The 18,253-nt window shown below is 44.4% G+C and overlaps 1 protein-coding gene across 4 annotated transcripts in view; it reads left to right on the forward strand.

Moving 5' to 3' along the window:
• LOC109561123 (teneurin-2) overlaps positions 1–18,253 on the forward strand; it is a 765,441-nt gene that overhangs the window by 567,828 nt on the left and 179,360 nt on the right. For all 4 annotated transcript variants that reach the window (XM_070793964.1, XM_070793965.1, XM_070793967.1 and 1 more), the window contains one exon: positions 2,555–2,656. In XM_070793964.1, coding sequence (XP_070650065.1) covers positions 2,555–2,656 — 102 coding nt within the window. The remainder of the gene's footprint in view (positions 1–2,554; positions 2,657–18,253) is intronic.

Below are 18,253 nucleotides of genomic sequence, written 5' to 3' on the forward strand. Positions count from 1 at the left end.
CATGGAATAGTGAGGCCCTCCCTGGCCATCCTCTCTAAGTAGCTTCCTCCTCTTACTCCCTTTCACAGTATCCCATTCTTTTCAAAGCACATATCATGATTTGTGCAGGGCGGGGCAGGGGAGGGGGTTTGCACCATGCTGCACGGCATGTGGCACCTTAGTTCCCTGACCAGGAGTCAAATCCCTGTCCCTGCATTTCGAGCACATAGTCTTAATCACCGCATGGCCAAGAGAGTCCACGTACCACAATTTTTACTGTATTTGATGATTTTTTTTAACCTGTATTCTCTATAACAGTGGAAGTTCTGTGAGGACGAGACTATGTCTTTCCTAGTCACCACTGTATTCAACAGTGCCTTGTAGGGTGCCTTGTATCATTCTCCAGGCAAGAATACTGGAGTGGGTAGCCATTCCCTTCTCCAAGGGATCTTTCTGACCTAGGGCTCAAACTTGGGTCTCTCACATTGCACGAAAATCCTTTACCATCTGAGCCACCAGGGACACCTCATTATGTATAACATATGCTCAATTAATAAAGTAAACCCCCCTTTCAAGGACCATGGCAGGTCTGAGATCTCACCCTAATTGTAAGCTAACATATTATTAGCCAGCCACAGCGTCATCAATGTTATCCGAAGAGGGGGTCCTCCTGGGTAAGAGACAACAGGCTTTATTCCTCAGAGCAATGTAATTTCGAGAATACCAGCCTATGTGCAAGTTTCCCAAACACCAATTCCCACAGGGCAACACAGACAGGGCCAGGTGACAGCTGCACAGGCTGTGGGTTACATTATGTACAACTCTTCATTTACTATACTCCATTCTCCACATGGGCAGTGAGCCTGCTCTTGCTTTTCTCCAGAGGGAGACACTCTCTTTATTCTACTGGACAGTAACTAAACCTGGCCTTTGCTCTGAAGACAGATGCTATATCTCCTAAGGCTGTTCACTGTACAGACAGCCTTTCAAAAGATAGTCCAGAGCTAAGGCAGTCGGTGCCTCTGCTCATAAAACATTCAGAAACACACGAGACCCATGGCAAGTTATCTCCTACCATCATGTGAAATTGCTGGCTTTTGACCTGCCAAAGCAGCTACCTCGTATGATTCAACCTAATGCTTTTTGAATGAAAGAAGGAAAGGGACAATGAGTAGATGAAACATGAAACAAATTGATAGCCACTTGGATGCTTCTCAGCCCACCTTTATAGAGCCAACTTCAAGGATTTGATTCTGCAGTGATAATTGTTGGACACTAAAGAAATTGGCTTGGGAATTCCCTGGAGGTCCAGTGGTTAGGACTCTGCACTTTCACTGCTGAGGGAACGGGTTCACTCCCTGGTCTGGGGACTAAGATCCACAAGCCACGCAGCGCAGCCAAAAACAAAAAAAAGAAGAAGGAAAGAAATCGGCTTGATACTGATTTTGGAAAACACAGATAGACTTCTCGAATTCTCCTACTGCCAGAAACTAACCACAGCCTGATTCTAGAAGATGAGAGCTGAGAAGTGCAACTATAGAAAGAAAGCATAGTTTGGTTTTTCAGTCCAGAGTGGAAATAAATGGGAAATTCAGTTTAAAGGAAGGCCTTACCGTTCCATTAGGGACAATTAGACTTCATAGTCTCACGCACATCACTAAGCCAATGTCCCTAGCTCTCCACGGACTGTGTCATGTCATCTTTGGGGCACGGTGGCTTTTCATCATCTTAGTAATTTAGAACCTGAAAGTCTAAATGTGTTTATTTGAATGTAAGGCGAAATGAGGATAATAATAATCATAATTTTAAAAGAATACATCTACTGCTGTGCAGACCCAAATCAACATGAAAAAGTTCCAAAATGATCCCTTTGAAGGCATTTCTTGAGAGTACACATAGCAAAGTAAATCATGAAATAAGATGGCTATACAGGTGAGAACAAGGGTGAACTAATTGATTTTCACAAAAAAAAAAAAAAAAAAATCTGCAAAAAGCTAGGCATAAAAGGACTTTTGTACCACCCCAAACCTACTACTTAATGAATCCCCAAATCATGCCAAAATTGATCAGTCTTAGGTATTTAGACTTTCTTTCTTTAATGCAGGGGATTTTTTTACTCTGCGAACCTGAGATCAGGAGCAACTCTGTCATTTGGAGAATCATTCTCTATACTTGAGGCTAAAAGCTGATATCTCAAACCAAATCTCATATTGATAGGGTGATATTGGGGGCAGGCTGAGGCTTACAGTGTTTCAATCTTGCCAGCATAGAACACTGCAATTTTTAAATTCAGATAAGTAGTTTCTTTTGAAAAAGCAAAAAATGCCATAGTACTATACTCAAATTCCTGCCTGGGCTAATCCCATGGAGAGCAGTGGTTACAGCCATGCATTGTCCAAGCTGCCCTAGTCCCCACCCATCCCTGTTCTCCTACCTCGCCCACTACTCCTCACCAGTCCCCAGTAGGCATCCGAGGTTACTGCCACTGCTCCTGAAAAACAGTAGGTGGCTGGCTACTAAACTGCTTCACAGCAAGCAGAGAAAGAAGTAATTGTTCACGTTCTCTCTTTTTCAGATTCAGTGCAGGACTGTCCACGTAACTGCCACGGGAATGGCGAATGTGTGTCCGGGCTGTGTCACTGCTTCCCAGGGTTTCTAGGAGCAGACTGCGCTAAAGGTACTTACCACCACTTCCCTGCGACGATTGGAAAATAGAAAAGAGACTTCTCAATGGGGCTGGGAGAGGGAGCACCAAGGTTGCCTCCCCAGCAAATTCCACTGGGATATCTTGTAAGCCTGTGCAAGCTGTGCATCCTACCACTTTGGTAAAGAGGAGACTTTGATATATGACAATTGGCCAATATACCTATAAGAGCAGGGCAGTTATCCTTGGCATTGAGGTGTGCTGAGAAGAAAGATTTGCTAAAAATGAGATGGTTAGATTTCCTGTAAAAGCAGAAGTGAATTACCATCACTCCTTTCTTATAATCATTAACTTCTGTGTAATGGAAGATTAAGCATCTCAGGGTTAGTAAATTTCATTCATTCTGGCCAGCTACGCTCTTAATCTAGGAAGTGCTATTTATCTTGGTGGAATCGGTTTTAAATTGTATTATTAATTTATCTACACTGCTTTGCACAGAATGACGGGGGCCCTGGGATTCTTGGGGGAAAGGTAATAGAAGAAAGAAAATGACTCTCACAAAAACAGGGGACTTATGGCTCATATCTAGCTAACAGGAGACCTTGAGTTTGACCTTCAAGTGATGCTATCACAGGCAAGTGCAGTGGAGAGCTGAGCTTCTCACACTTTTTAGACATGGTTCATGCATGCATACACACACACACACACACAAGTATTTGTTCATGATAAATACAGGTATAAAATTAAAATGAGACTTTCATAAAACAACACTTCATGTTTCTTTTCTATTCTGTCCTATTTCACTTTTAAAAAATGAAATATACTAACTACACTGACTCCCCACCCACCAGTGAGTGGGTCTGAAAAACAGCAGTAGAGAGCTTCCAAGCCTTTGTTCAGGAGTCAGGCCTTCCTGGGTTCCAGCCCCATTCAGGATCTCTGTGGCCTTTAGCAAGTGACCTAACATTTCTGAATCTTGGTTTCTTCCTCTGGAAAACTAGGGAATTTCTTCCTGAATTCATTGTGAGGATGGAATGAGAGAATGTACCCCCAAGCTCTTAGCAGAACACTTTGGGAGCCCTTGGAGGCTTTAGTTTTACCATCTTTTATTTACACATGTCATAGTATGTTTATTTATATATCTGTATACTATTTTCATCCCTTTATGTGCTCCTCTTCAAAAGACCATGCTGCCTTGATATTCTAAGAGAGAGGCAATCATTAATAAAGCCACTCTGTAAATGCTAAATAGTACCACCCTCACCACAATGGCTTGGGAAAATTGTATGGTATTTCAAATATTCACAGTATTTCAAAGATTTGCAATTCCCATATCCTTCCGAATGCTGATTGATAAATGAACAGGACTGTGGTTTGGTTGCACCTGTGTGAGATTCATTGCTAAATGACACCACTACATTCGTATCCTTAACCACAGGATCATGTCAAAGATTTAGTAAACCCGTCAGATGCAAAAGGAAAAGAGAGCAGGGATCCACCGGACCAGACCATTCTCTCGGCCGCTTTTCTCTTTACCGCACTATGCCCAAGGGCATGTGGACACATCCCCCAAGTAGACAGCAGAGCCTAGCGCTCCTTGGCTCCAGTTCTGATGGGCTTTGATGGAGGGAGGTAGATGACACCTGCCTCGTGGTGCCGAGCACTTTTCCTGAGCAAAGGCTTTAAAGTAGGGAAAACCTCAATAGCGTCTGAATGGCTTTTCTTGCATAATCTAATTTTCCTGGGAGTGAAGGCATTAATGAGAGAAAGGACAGAATAGTCCTTTTCTGTGTGGCTGCAAACGGGCTGAACACTCTGCTGCATGGCCTGCGAGCTGTAAATGTGTATTAACACTGACACACTTCGATGTATTATTAATCCTAAAACCGTGTGTGCTCTGGCTGCACATCCAGGGACCGGCCTTTCAGCCCTAAGTACCCCAGCCATTTAAGAACTCTTCGCTCTCCATCCATTTGCAGATGAGCGCCCATTCTGCATTATGGATCTGTAATGGGGTGTGCATTTAGCTGCTTAAAAGGCCTCTCGGTGTGTGTTTTGTATTCACCACCTGTACTGCGGGCCGGGCGGCATGCTCTGACTGTGCATTAGTCGGGGTATATAATTGATCCTCACGAAACAAATATCGAGTGGCTGTTAAGAGTAGTTCCTCTGGCATACTCAGAAGCCGTTCCTGAAATCGGCCTCTGAACTTGTTGTATATTTTAATTCAGCTGTTGATGCCTACAGTGGGCAAAATTGAAGTGTTTAGAGACGAAAATTGCTTTCTCTTTGTTTCCTCACTTATTCTTGGGTAAGTTGGCTTAAGAATGTTAGGACTAAGCTTTTGCCTCTTGGCCCTGAAGATATTACTTCCTTAGTATTTTTTGAAATGGGCACAATTTAGCTATTTCATTAACAAGGACAGTGTTTAGAAACACCCTAATCCCTCATTTCTCACACTTTGCTCTTTCATGTACCACCTTCATGATTTTTGTCAAATTCATGGGGCATCAGAATTTTTATTTCCTTAATATATTTCTTTAAGTCTACCCATTAGGTTTACATAGGTGAACTTCTTTTAAAAGGAACAACGTCAAAATGAAAAGTTAGAAAAGAAACCTGGAATCTGTTGCAATAAATAGGAAAGGTTAGTGCTGCCTTTGGGCTTCCGTGGTGGTTCAGACAGTAAAGAATCTGCCTGCAGTGCAGGAGACCCGGATTTGATCCCTGGATCAGGAAGATCCCCTGAAGAAGGGAATGGCTACCCACTCCAGTACTCTTACCTGGAGAATTCCATGGACAGGGGAGCCTGGCAAGCTACAGTCCATAGGGTCACAAAGAGTCAGACATGAGTGAGTGACTAACACTAACTAACAACCAGTGCTGCCTTTAAATCTATTGAGAAAGAAATATTTTCTTTTTTTAAATTTTGTTGACGTATAATTGATTTCCAATATTGTATTAGTTTCTGGTATACAGCAGAGTGATTCAGTTATGCACATATCTATTCTTGTTCATCGGAGAAGGCAATGGCACCCCACTCCAGTACTCTTGCCTGGAAAATCCCACGGACGGAGGAGCCTGGTAGGCTGCAGTCCATGGGGTCACTAGAGTCGGACACGACTGAGCGACTTCACTTTCACTTTTTCACTTTCATGCATTGGAGAAGGAAATGGCAACCCACTCCAGTGTTCTTGCCTGGAGAATCCCAGGGACGGGGGAGCCTGTTGGGCTGCCGTCTATGGGGTCACACAGAGTCAGACATGACTGAAGCGACTTAGCAGCAGCGGTAGCAGCATTCTTGTTCATATTCTTTTCCATTAAGGCTTATCGCAGGATATTGACTGCAGTTGCTGTGCTGCACAGTAGGGCCCTGTTGTCCATCCATCCTGTGTATGATAGTTTGCATCTGCTAATGCTCCAGATGCTTGCATCTGCTAAACTCCTGCTCCAGCCCTGCCCCTCCTCCCACTTGGCAACCACCAGCCTGTTCTTTATGTCTGTGAGCCTCTTTCTGTTTTGTAGATATGTTCACTTGTGTCCTGTTTTAGATTCCACATGTAAGTGATATCATATGGTATTTGTCTTTCTTACAATCTCTTCACATAGTTCATCAGTGTTGCTGCAGAATGCATTATTTCATTCTTTGTTATGGCTGAGTGATACTCCATTGTATGTAGGTACCACATCTTCTTTGTTCATTCTTCTGTTGATGGACAGGTTGTCTCCATGTCTTGGCTGTTGTATATAGTGCTGCTATGAGCATAGAGGTGCATGCATCTTTTCAAATTGTAGTTTTGTCCAGGTATATCCCCAGGAGTGGGATTGCTGGATCATATAGCAACTCTGTTTCTAGTTTTTTGAGGAACCTCTGTACTCTTTTCCATAGTGGTTGTACCAATTTATATTCCATGAACAGTGTAGGAGAGTCCCCTTTAATCCACACCTTCCCCAGCGTTTGTTATTTGTGGAGTCTACAGTGTAGACTTTTCAGAGATGGCCATTCTGACTGGCATGAGGTGGCACCTCATTGTCATTTTGTTTTGCATTCAAGTACGGAATCTTTTCCCTGCTCTGAGCAGTCAAGCCAAGTCAGCTTCTCAGACATTCATTTCACACCTGCTGCTGCTGCTGCTAAGTCACTTCAGTCGTGTCCGACTCTGTGCGACCCCATAGACGGCGGCCCACCAGGCTCCCCCGTCCCTGGGATTCTCCAGGCAAGAACACTGGAGTGGGTTGCCATTTCCTTCTCCAATGCAGGAAAGGGAAAAGTGAAAGTGAAGTCGCTCAGTCGTGTCCAACTCTTCGTGACCGCATGGACTGTGGCCTACCAGGCTCCTCCGTCCATGGGATTTTCCAGGCAAGAGTACTGGAGTGGGGTGCCATTGCCTTCTCCATCATTTCACACCAGTGATCCCCAAATTGGATCCTACTGTATAGCATGTGTGAGCCAGCCTGGCTTCTAGAGAAATTCAAGCCTTGAACATCTCAAGTCCTAAGTTTAGGGTCCTGAAAATAATGCAATTCACTGCTTACACAAGAGGTAGGTGATAAAGTGGGAAACTTGGTAAAAATAGGCACACAGGTTCAACTCTACCAGCTTCAAGTGGGTAAGCTTAATGATTAGTGCCTGATTTACTTGGGGTCTGTTAAGCCTCCATTTCAAATAGTTTCTTTTTTTCATAACCACCAATAGTTATTAAGTATTAAAGATGTACCAGGCTTTGTATAAAGTACTTAATGCATACAGTCTTATCCATTCTCATATCAGCAATGTGAGATAAATCCTATTCTAACCACCCTCCCCAATATGTTAAGCTTTTTTTATTAATATTAAAATCATTTTTGTCTTGCAGACAGATTGCATAAATAGTACACAGAGTTCCCAGGGTTCATTCAGCTTCCCCTAATGTCAACGTTTTAAATTACCAAAGTTCAGTTGGTGAAACCAGGAAATTAACATGGATCGATGCTATTGACTAAGTTACAGACTTGTTTCTAATTTTGCCCCTTTTTTCTGGTCCAGATCTCACTTTGTGTTTAGTTGTCATGTCTCTTTAGTGCCCTCCAGTCTACAAGGGCTCCTCAGTCTTTTTTTTTTTTTTTTTCCATGACCTTGAGTGTGTTTTGCAGAGTACTAGTGAGGCATTTCTTAGCTAGCCTCTAGATGTGGGTTTGTCTGATGTTTTCTCATGATTAGATTGAAGTTCTACAGGGACTTGCCTGGCAGTCCAGTGGTTAAGACCTGTGCTTCCACTGCAGGGGGCACAGGTTCGATCCCTGTTTGGGGAACTAAGATCCCATGTGCCGTGCAGTGCAGCAAAAAAAAAAAAAAGATTGAGGTTACATAAGATGCTGTGCCTTTCTCAGTGAATTCTATCAAAGATGCACTTATGGTCTTTGATAAGAAAAGATTCAAATATGGTTCTGTGTGAGGGGGTGTGTGCTTGTGGGTGTGAGCATGTGTATACCTGCCCCTCACCCCTCACACATAAGGCGGAGATGGTAGGGTGGCTCGATCCCATTGGTCCTGTGCAATCTGTTGGTGACGATGACAAATTGCCACTCATGGACAACTTTTGAGCCTAAGAAACTCCTAGGTGTTAGCAGGGAGAGCTCTGGAGCAGACAGGGTGAGTAATCGTGCTAGCCAGTGCAGAGGAGAGAGACAGCCAGTCCCGGGGCTCCTGCCACCCTGAACGGAGCATGCCATCTCCCGGCTGCAGCCCACGATCATGTCCTTTCTTTCTTGATAAATGTCTTTAAGAGAACCTGAGCCCAGGTCCTCCTTCATCACAAACTCACATTCCCCTTTGTTCCTGCACTGCCAGCTGTGCCCAGTATGCCTCAGGTCTGCCAGTTTCTGTATTGCAGGCAGCCAGCAGACTCGGGCTCTCCTGCCAGGAGGAGAATTTGCCACATTAGCGGATGAGATTCCCATCACATCCAAGTGGCCAGGTGTGCGTCCAAGTGACAGAAACGCGGGTTTGCTCTCCTGACCTGGCGCAGCGCCTCTTGTGCCCTCAGAAATGCAGTGCAGACGGCAGCTCCTTGTCTCCTGATAAACCTGCCAGTCTGCATCAGGCACTCAAAGACATCCTCGCAGTGAGTGAAGAAAGCAGTCGGCATGAACTGCAGGGCAGTCATGCCACAGTCCGCCACTGAACTGGGGCCTCCGAGGGGCTAGAAGTTCAAGTGGAACTGACCCTCACCCCCAGAAGAACGTATGCGGGTTCTAACACCTCGATCCAAATCAGTTCAAGGGACCAAACTTATTTGTGCATCCAGCAAGTGCCTATCATGTGCCCGCTGTGAGCCAGGCACTGCACTAAGTACCAGGCATAAGGTAACAAGCGAGAGTGCCAGCACGTGCCTTCTGGGAGCTTCCCGTCTGATGGATGCACATGATAAGGACATAGGAAATGTAAGCCTAAGTCCGGCGTGCTGGGATGTGGACTCTGAATGCTATGGATGTCATTAAGGAGAAGATAAGAAAGTTCATGAAGCAATAAAGTGTGGATCTATGAAGAGTCAACTCATTTCAAGGAATGTGGAAAAAATTCCATGGCGGAAGAGTACAGTTGCTGGGGTCCAGCCCCGGTGGAACCAGGGAATTTGAAGCGGGGACGGCGTCAGCGAGGATCAGGAAACAACTGCTTAATTAAATGTTAATTAAGGATATAAAGAGTAATAGAATAAGGATAGCTCAGTGAGGAAATTCAGTGGAGAAAAGAGGCTGAAATAAGGATAGCTCAGTGAGGAAATTCAGTGGAGAAAAGAGGCTGAATAATTCAGCCAGAAGGTGAGAGAAAGAACGACATGGGGAGACCAAGTTTCCATCAACAAGGCCCGCACTTTATTTTCCAAAGTAGTTTTTATACCTTAAGTTATGCATAGAGGATAATGGGGGAAGGGGTAGAGTCATGCAGTAAGCCAGGCTTTCTTCCTGCAAACTTATCATATGCAAAAGTTTAGGTGATTTGCATCATCTTCTGGCCCAGAGGCCTGTTAACATTTTAAGACCCTTTCTTCAGAAAACTTATTTTTCTCTAAAGGTGACTAGTCAGGCGCCACCCTCCAAAAGCATTAAAGTTGCATTCCTATAGGGCAAAGGTGTGGTGGGCTGTAACAAGAAAAAGAATTAACTCAAGGGTCCAAGATTATAAACATTAAAGCTACTACTTACACCAATTATGTTCATCAATACACTGCCAGGGACACAGCAGGTAAGGGATATGGAGACTTAGCAGCAAACATTGGCCCAACAAGTGAAAAACCCTTCACCAATACAATTTCTAATCAATCTTTTAACTGCTCAAAGGAATCTGTGTTTAGACAGTTTAGAACATCTCCTGCCTCTCACAGTTGGGAGGCTCTGAGCAATCACTTGTGGCCGGAAAAACCTATTCAGGCAGGCTAGAGGACTTCCAAAGGAGTTTGTAGGTTGAAACACTATCACACCCAGGAACTTTATTAACTGGAGCTGTAAGTTAACTTTTTTTTTTCAGAGAGAGGTAGTAGGGGACAGCCTGTAAAGTCAGAGGTGTAGGTGAGAGCACAAAGCAGAAAGTAGGCAGACTCTGGTTTTGGGGGTAGATGCTCGAGAATTTCCAGGGGGACTCCTGAGGCTCGATCCCGCCTTTGTGTATGCCGAGCCTCCTTCCTCATGACCTTTGCCACAGGCGGAGTTCCTCACGCTGGCTCCTGGCGGTGATAGACTTCCAGTTGAGCTATTCCAGATCCTGAAAGATTATGCTGTGAAAGTGCTGCACTCAATATGCAATATGCACTCAATATGCAACATGCCGGCTCCCGGCATACAGTAAAGGAGCTACACTGAAGAGTGTCTTCTAGCATAGAATGTCATTAATTTCTTAATGCAGTAAGCAACCTGTTCACATTCAGAGCTTGAGGAGATATGGTGGTTTTTTTTCCTGATGTCTTGCACTGTTCTCCATCAGGTGCCTCTCCTGTCCAGCTAGAATCATGCTTATTATTCAATTATTGTTTAGTTTATGGTTTTTTTCTGTTATTACTAATTCCCTTGCATGACTTTCTCATCACTATACTTGTATGCTATTTGCTGTGGGCTAGATTTTTTTTTTTAATATTTGTACCTATTTACTTTTTTGACTGCTCTGGGTCTTAGTTGCAGCACAAGGGAACTTCCAAGTGGCATGCAGGATATTCTAGTTGCCACACAAGGAATCTTTCAGTTGCAGCATGCAAACTCATAGTTCCAGCATGTGGGGTGTGGGATCTACTTCCCCCACCAGGGATTGAACCCAGGCCCCCTGCTTTGGGAGTGTGGGGTCTTAGCCACTGTACCACCAGGGTCATCCTGGGCTAGATGCTTTTTAACTCTGATTCCTTTTTCTTTCATTGACTTTTGTTTGAAGTCTCTCATTGACTTAAGATGCTTCCTTAGCTTGTGCATAAAGCAGTCTTGCCTTTCAGAAAAGATAAGGCTTCTGATGGTGTGGTTTTTGATGTAAGTTTTTCAGGTGGTGTATTTGGTGCTGAACTTAAGGCCCCAACTTGCAGTAGAAATTTAATACAGCAGAGCTTTCCTTGTTCAGTAATAGCAATTAGAAATTACAAGGCCCACTGCTGAATGGCTGTCAGGGGAGGCCCAGAAATGCTGCAACCACAGGAACATAGTCTTCTCTCTGGGAATTGCTCTCTGCTCCTACCAAGTTTCTGTGGGGCCTTGAGAAAAGAGGATGGAAATCTTGCCATTTTTCTCTTCAGTTCAATTCAGTTCAGTCGCTACTGACTCTTTGTAAATCAGTGGACTGCAGCACGCCAGGCCTCCCTGTCCATCACCAACTCCTGGAGTTTACTCAGACTCATCTCCATTGAGTTGGTGATGCCATCCAACCATCTCATCCTCTGTTGTCACTTCTCCTCCCACCTTCAATCTTTCCCATCATCAGGGTCTTTTCCAATGAGACAGCTCTTCGCACCAGGTGGCCAAAGTATTGGAGTTTCAGCTTCAGCATCAGTCCTTCCAATGAATATTCAGGAATGATTTCCTTTAGGATGGACTGGTTGGATTTCCTTGCAGTCCAAGGGACTCTCAAGAGTCTTCTCCAACACCACAGTTCAAAAGCATCAATTCTTTGGTGCTCAGCTTTCTTTAAAGTCCAACTCTCACATCCATACATGACTGACTACTGGAAAAACCATAGCTTTGACTAGATGGACCTTTGTTAGCAAAGTAATGTCTGCTTTTTAATATGCTGTCTAGGTTGGTCATAGCTTTACTTCCAAAGAACAAGCATCTTTTAATTTTATGGCTGCAGTCACCATCTGCAAGTGATTTTGGAGCCCCCAAAAATAAAGTCTACCACTGTTTCCACTGTTTTCCCATCTATTTGCCATGAAGTGATGGGACTGGATGCCATGATCTTAGTTTTCTGAATGTTGAGTTTTAAGCCAACTTTTTCACTCTCCTGTTTCACTTTCATCAAGAGACTCTTTAGTTCTTCACTTTCTGCCATAAGGGTGGTGTCATCTGCATATCTGAGGTTATTGATAGTTGTCCTGGCAATCTTGATTCCAGTTTATGCTTCATCCAGCCCAGCGTTTCTCAAGATATACTCTGCACAGAAGTTAAATAAGCAGGGTGATAATATATAGCCTTGACGTACTCCTTTTCCTATTTGGAAGCAGTCTGTTGTTCCATGTCCAGTTCTAACTGTTGCTTCCTGACCTGCATACAGGTTTCTCAAGAGGCAGGTCAGATAGTCTGGTATTCCTGTCTCTTGAAGAATTTCCCACAGTTTATTGTGATCCACACAGTCAAAGGCTTTGACATAGTCAATAAAGCAGAAATAGATGTTTTTCTGGAACTCTTGCTTTTTCGATGATCCAATGGGTGTTGGCAATTTGATCTCTGGTTCCTCTGCCTTATCTAAATCCAGCTTGAACATCTGGAAGTTCACAGTTACATATTGTTGAAACCTGGCTTGGAGAATTTTGAGCATTACTTTACTAGCGTGTGAGATGAGTACAATTGTGCAGTAGTTTGAGCTTTCTTTGGCATTGCCTATCTTTGGGATTGGAATGAAAACTGACTTTTTCCAGTCCTGTGCCACTGCTGAGTTTTCCAAATTTGCTGGCATATTGAGTGCAGCACTTTCACAGCATCATCTTTTAGGATTTGAAATAGCTCAACTGGAATTCCATCACCTCCACTAGGTTTGTTCATAGTGATGCTTCCTAAGGCCCGATTGACTTCACATTCTAGGATGTCTGGCTGTACCCACTACCCAATCCCTCTTGGCCAAGTTCCAGCACTAAAGTCAAATCATTGTCATCATCACTGACATGTATTGAGTGCTTATTGTGTGCAGCTACTGCACTAAACAACTGTATAATTAGCTCAATGAATCATTTATTGTCCTATTTTATAGATGATTATCATCCCCTCTTACAGGCAAGGAAAATGAAACACAGAGCAGTTAAGTAACTCGCTCAAGATCACTCAGCTCATAAGTGGTATTGCCAGGATTCAAACCAAACAATCCGGCCTGAACCCTTAACGTTAGACCAGCCGTGAGATGGATTCACCGAAGATGTGAGTGTAGGAAGATGTGCTTGGCACGCAGTTTGTGTAGCAGATATACACTGGGATTTGGATTTGAACCCCAGGAAACCCTCAGGAGAGGAAACTAGGATTTCCTAGGTAGAGAGTGGCAAAGCAGGTATTTGAAACTATACCCATTGTAGAAAATTACTTAACCTCTCTAAGCCTTTGTTGTCGAATCCATAATATGGGGGCAGTAGCAATATTACCTGATGGATTGCTGTGAGAACTAAAAAGTAAATGCATGTCAAGCATGTAGAACCATGCTTGACACGTATTGAATGCTCCATAAGTACTACCCAGCGTTAATCTTCACAAGCCTTGGAAATCACTGTTATCCAGGAGAAACAGAGACTCAGAGAAAGAAAACTACTTGCCCAAGGTCACACTGCAGGCTAGATGTTGATGCCATGTCTGGCTGACTTTGAAACTTGTGACCCTATCTTGGTTTTCCTAACTTGGCAGAAAAATCTCCTAAATGAGGAGCAGTGACCCCTCACTTACTCTAAAACCGTCACAGAAACTCAGCTATCTGGCTCTCCTGGCTGGCTTCATCCGCTCACCTGTTTCCCATTTCCCCATCAGTTCCTCCCACAAGTGGACATCTGCACTCGGGAGGGGAATGATGAGCCCCTTCATCTCCACCAGTGATATAGGGGTCCTCCCCACCACCCCAGAAATGCTCCCCTCGGAGCATCTCTGCCAAGGAAGCCACTTTCCCCTTTCACAGCTGGCTCACCTGTCTCAGATTCCACCTGTCTTTCCTGGAACAAGCACGGATGTTCCTTTAGACCACCTGTTTTTCACACCTGTCTCCCTCTGCCACCCCACCTCCCTCACAATCCCCTGTAATACAGACTGGCCAGGGGCCATGGCTGCTGCCCACAGGAGTCGTTCCACCGCCCAGTGCAGTTCAAGGCTGAATCCCACCTCTCCTTGTTCCTGTCCTTGACCTGAGAAAACGTGCAGAAATTTCTTGGCGGCAAGGACCCAGGAGATGGAGCTTGAAGCCGGGCCCTTGGTTCAGGCTTTGCAGAAAGTGAGTGTCCACACTCAGCAAAGGCACCTTTGGTAAAGTAGTGTAAGAATCTCTGCCCATATTGAACATGAAGTGAATGCCAGGCCCTGTGCAGAGGGTTTAAACAGAATGATCTTGGGTCATCCCCATTTCAGAACTAAGGAAACTGAGACTCAGAGAAGCTAAGGTACTCACCCAGGCGTGGCTTTAGAGCCCTGCTCATCAGGATCACCTGTTAACTCACAGCTTGCTGGGTTCCCCCCAGAGTTTCTGATTCAGTAGGTCTGGGGTGCTAGCATCAGCCTGGGGAACCTGTTCAATATCCAAACCTCCGGCCCCACACCAGACCCTCTGAATCAGAATCTCATTCTCACAGCATCCCCAGATGACTTGGGCGCACATCCAGGTCTGAGTCTGGATGCCGCTGCCCTTGGACTCTGCCCAGATGGCCCAGAGAGCAGGAGCGGCAATATCTCATTTACCTTCCACTCTCCCCAGCTTGCCAGGCAGGGACAGAGGATGCCTGCTGCCTCCGTTTGGAAGCTGCAGTGCCCTTTCTTTGGTGCCCTCCTGCAGAGCCTTGCCTCCAGAACGTGGACACTCCTGCTGGGTGGTACACCACCAAACAGCAATCTCTCCATCAGCCCTCCCCCGAGTCAAGTTACTTCTGAGGCTAAAAAACTTTTTGTTTCCTTTTAAAACTAGATAAGCAGAGCAGACCGAGAAAGCAGAGGGCCTAACCCTAGGGAAACCTGCTGTAGGAATGAGACGTAGAGAGGTGGGAACATACTCTGGTTTTAGGAAAAAAACGTTCCATATTGGGAGATAAACCAGTCTTTAGAGAGGAGGTCAGCCAGGATGGGTGATGGGAAAGAGCGTTTCCCCCTCCCCTGTCTCTTGGTCTTTTTGTTTGTTGGTGTTTGGCCCCGGTGTGGCATGCAGAATCTTAGGATCCCCAACCAGGGATGGAACCTCGGCCCCCTGCTTGGGAGCGTGGAGTCTTTACCATTGGACTGCCAGGGAAGCCCTTCTTGTCTCTTTATGATGTGATAATCTGGAACAATTTTCTCCTAAAAAAAATGATGATAAATCGTACCTATAGATTTCTTACTATGTGCCAGGCATTGTACATAGCACTTCACAGGCATTATCTCATTTCATCCTCTTAAAAACACCACGGGTTAGGTAATCCAACAATTTAGTCCTATTTTGAAGATAAAGAAAATGAGGCTGAAAATAAGGTGTCCAGAGTCACATCACTGGTAAAACCGAAGGGAAATCTGAGCTGTCTAACTCATAAGCCTGCACTGCCTGGTCCTCTTCTATGTACCAGTCAATAAACAGTGAACAAACAGGCCTTCGTGTCTTGGGGGAGCTCCCATGCTTACAGACAACCGGACACCAGTAACTTCCAAGCCCATCTCAATGCCTGAATCACAATAAGAATGAAAAGTTACTTCAGTCTGGATGTGAGCTGCAAAAAAGCTTACTGTGTACTCTGAAAATTTTAAATATTCATTATGTAATTAATGCTGTTCGATCACACACACACACACACACACAGAAAAACGTAGACGTTTTTTAAGAAAGCTTAAGCCCTTATCGATTGAGAACTTTTATAACTCTCAAAATGGAGGCATCCCCATATCTCTACAGGTATTTTAAATGAATTGAATTAATCATAGGCTTAAAAGTCTCTTGCGATCTTCGTTAACTTCCCTGGGTTTAATTAAAACATCTGTGCACTTTTAATTTATCGATTCATCCAACTCATATGTCATGTTTTTAACACACCCCAGCATGCTCTGCATCATTTTTAACCCGATTTCCACTTAACTAAAGCAATTAAATTCACCCCGGATTAATTAAAGCATCCATACTTTCGTGCTTAAGTCAGCGTGTGCTGCTTTCCCCACATGGCTCCTGAATGTCAGAGATCTGACACACCTGATGAGTTTTTCGTCCTTCTGGAAATTCTTCCCTGAATTGCTTCCTTGCTTATTAATGTGCCTTTTGACAGAACGGGAATGAGGAAGTGGGTGCGCCCGAACTTTGGCCCTCTGAGCCAGAGGCTCTGTCAGAAGCATCCTTGGCTTTCCTGTCTTCACAGGGGCTGCTGGTTCTTTCCCCCTAGACTGAGGCCAACTAAAGTGTCTGAGTAATCCAGGCAGGAAGGCGGGGGGCGGCTCCAGTCAGAGACTATCATCGTGAGGAGACTGACCGGTCATGTTTGCATCTATACTTTTGCATGGCTTCTTAGTTCTGCTTTCCATCCTCCTCACTCTTCCTGCAAAAACGGTCCTTTCTTGTCCCACCCGTTTCATAGGAAGGGAAAACTGAGGCACCAAGGTCAACAGGCTTGTCAGCTGGGCATGGTGAGCCAGGGAGCTATTCAGATGGGAGCAAATGAGCCCCCTGGAAGCTAGTTTGAACTTCTGCCCCCCATCCGCTGTGACAGAGCCCGTTTCCCCTCAGCTGTGGCAGCATTGGAAGTTATGTATTTTCAATTTAAAAATTTTTTTTTATCGAGAGTTGTATTAATTTCTGCTATACAGCAAAGTAATTCAGTTATATGTATATACATTTTTTATACTCTTTTCCATTATGGTTTATCATAGGATATTGAGTATAGTTTCTCTGTGCTATATGGTAGGACCTTGTCTTTTATCCATTCTACATATAAAAGTTATAGATTTCTTTAATCTGATAAGTCAAAGATTATTTCTCATTTTTATCTATATTTATTTAATTGCTAGTGAAGTTGAGAACTTTTCATACTTTTATTGGCGATTTTTTTTTTTTCATTGCACTGAGTCTTCGTTGCTGAGCCTGGGCTTTGTCTAGCTGTGGAGAGTTGGGGCTACTCTTCATTGCAGCACATGGGCCTCTCGTCGTGCCGGCTTCTCTTATTGTGGAGCACAGGCTCTTGGCACAAGGGCTTCAGTAGTTGTAGCACACAGGTTCCGTAGTGGCAGTTCCTGGGCTCTAGACCACACGCTCAGTAGTCGTTGCCCACAGGCTTAGTTGCTCTGTGGCATGTGGGATCTTCCTGGAACAGGGATCAAACCTGTATCCGCTACTTTAGCAGATAGATTCTTAGCCACTGCACCACCAGGGAAATCCTTATTGGCAGTTTATGTTTATATTTATCTGTCCTTTGCCCAGGTTTTCATTTGTTTGTCTCCCTTTATTGATTTGTAAGAGTTCCTTTTGTATTTCATATGCCAAGCTTTATTCTGTAAAATGTTAGAAAATATATTTCCCCAGTGTTTCCTCAGTTGTCGTGTTATTCAGTTGCAACTCTTTGCAACCCCATGGACTGCAGCACACCAGGCTTCCATGTCCTTCACCATCTCCCAGAGCCTGCTCAAACTCATGTCGAATGAATCAGTGATTCCATCCAACCATCTCATCCTTTGTTGCCCTCTTCTCCTCCTGCCCTCAGTCTTTCCCAGAATCAGGGTCTTTTCCAGTGAGTTGGCTCTTCGCATCAGGTGGCCAAAGTATTGGAATTTCAGCATCAGCACCAGTCCTTCCAATGAATATTTGGGGTTGATTCACTTTAGGATGGACTGGTTTGATCTCCTTGCAGTCCAAGGGACTCTCAAGAGTCTTCTCCAACACCACAGTTCAAAAGCGTCAATTCTGCAGCACTCAGCTTTCTTTACAGTCCAACTCTCACATCCATACATGACTACTGGAAAAACCATAGCTTTGACTAGATGGACCTTTGCTGGCCAAGTGATGGCTCTGCTTTTTAATACACTGTCCAGGTTTATCATAGCTTTTTTTCCAAGGAGCAACCGTCTTCTAATTTTATGACTACAGTCACCATCCGCAGTGATTTTGGAGCCCCAGAAAATAAAGTCAGTCACTGTTTGCATTGTTTCCCCACCTGTTTGCCATGAAGTGATTGAACCGAATGCCATGACCTTAGTTTTTTGAATGTTGAGTTTTAAGCCAGCTTTTTCACTCTCCTCTTTCACCTTCATCAAGAGGCTTTTTAATCCCTCTTCACTTTC

This window comes from Bos indicus, chromosome 7, assembly GCF_029378745.1.
Source record: "Bos indicus isolate NIAB-ARS_2022 breed Sahiwal x Tharparkar chromosome 7, NIAB-ARS_B.indTharparkar_mat_pri_1.0, whole genome shotgun sequence".
Classification (NCBI taxonomy): domain Eukaryota; kingdom Metazoa; phylum Chordata; class Mammalia; order Artiodactyla; family Bovidae; genus Bos; species Bos indicus.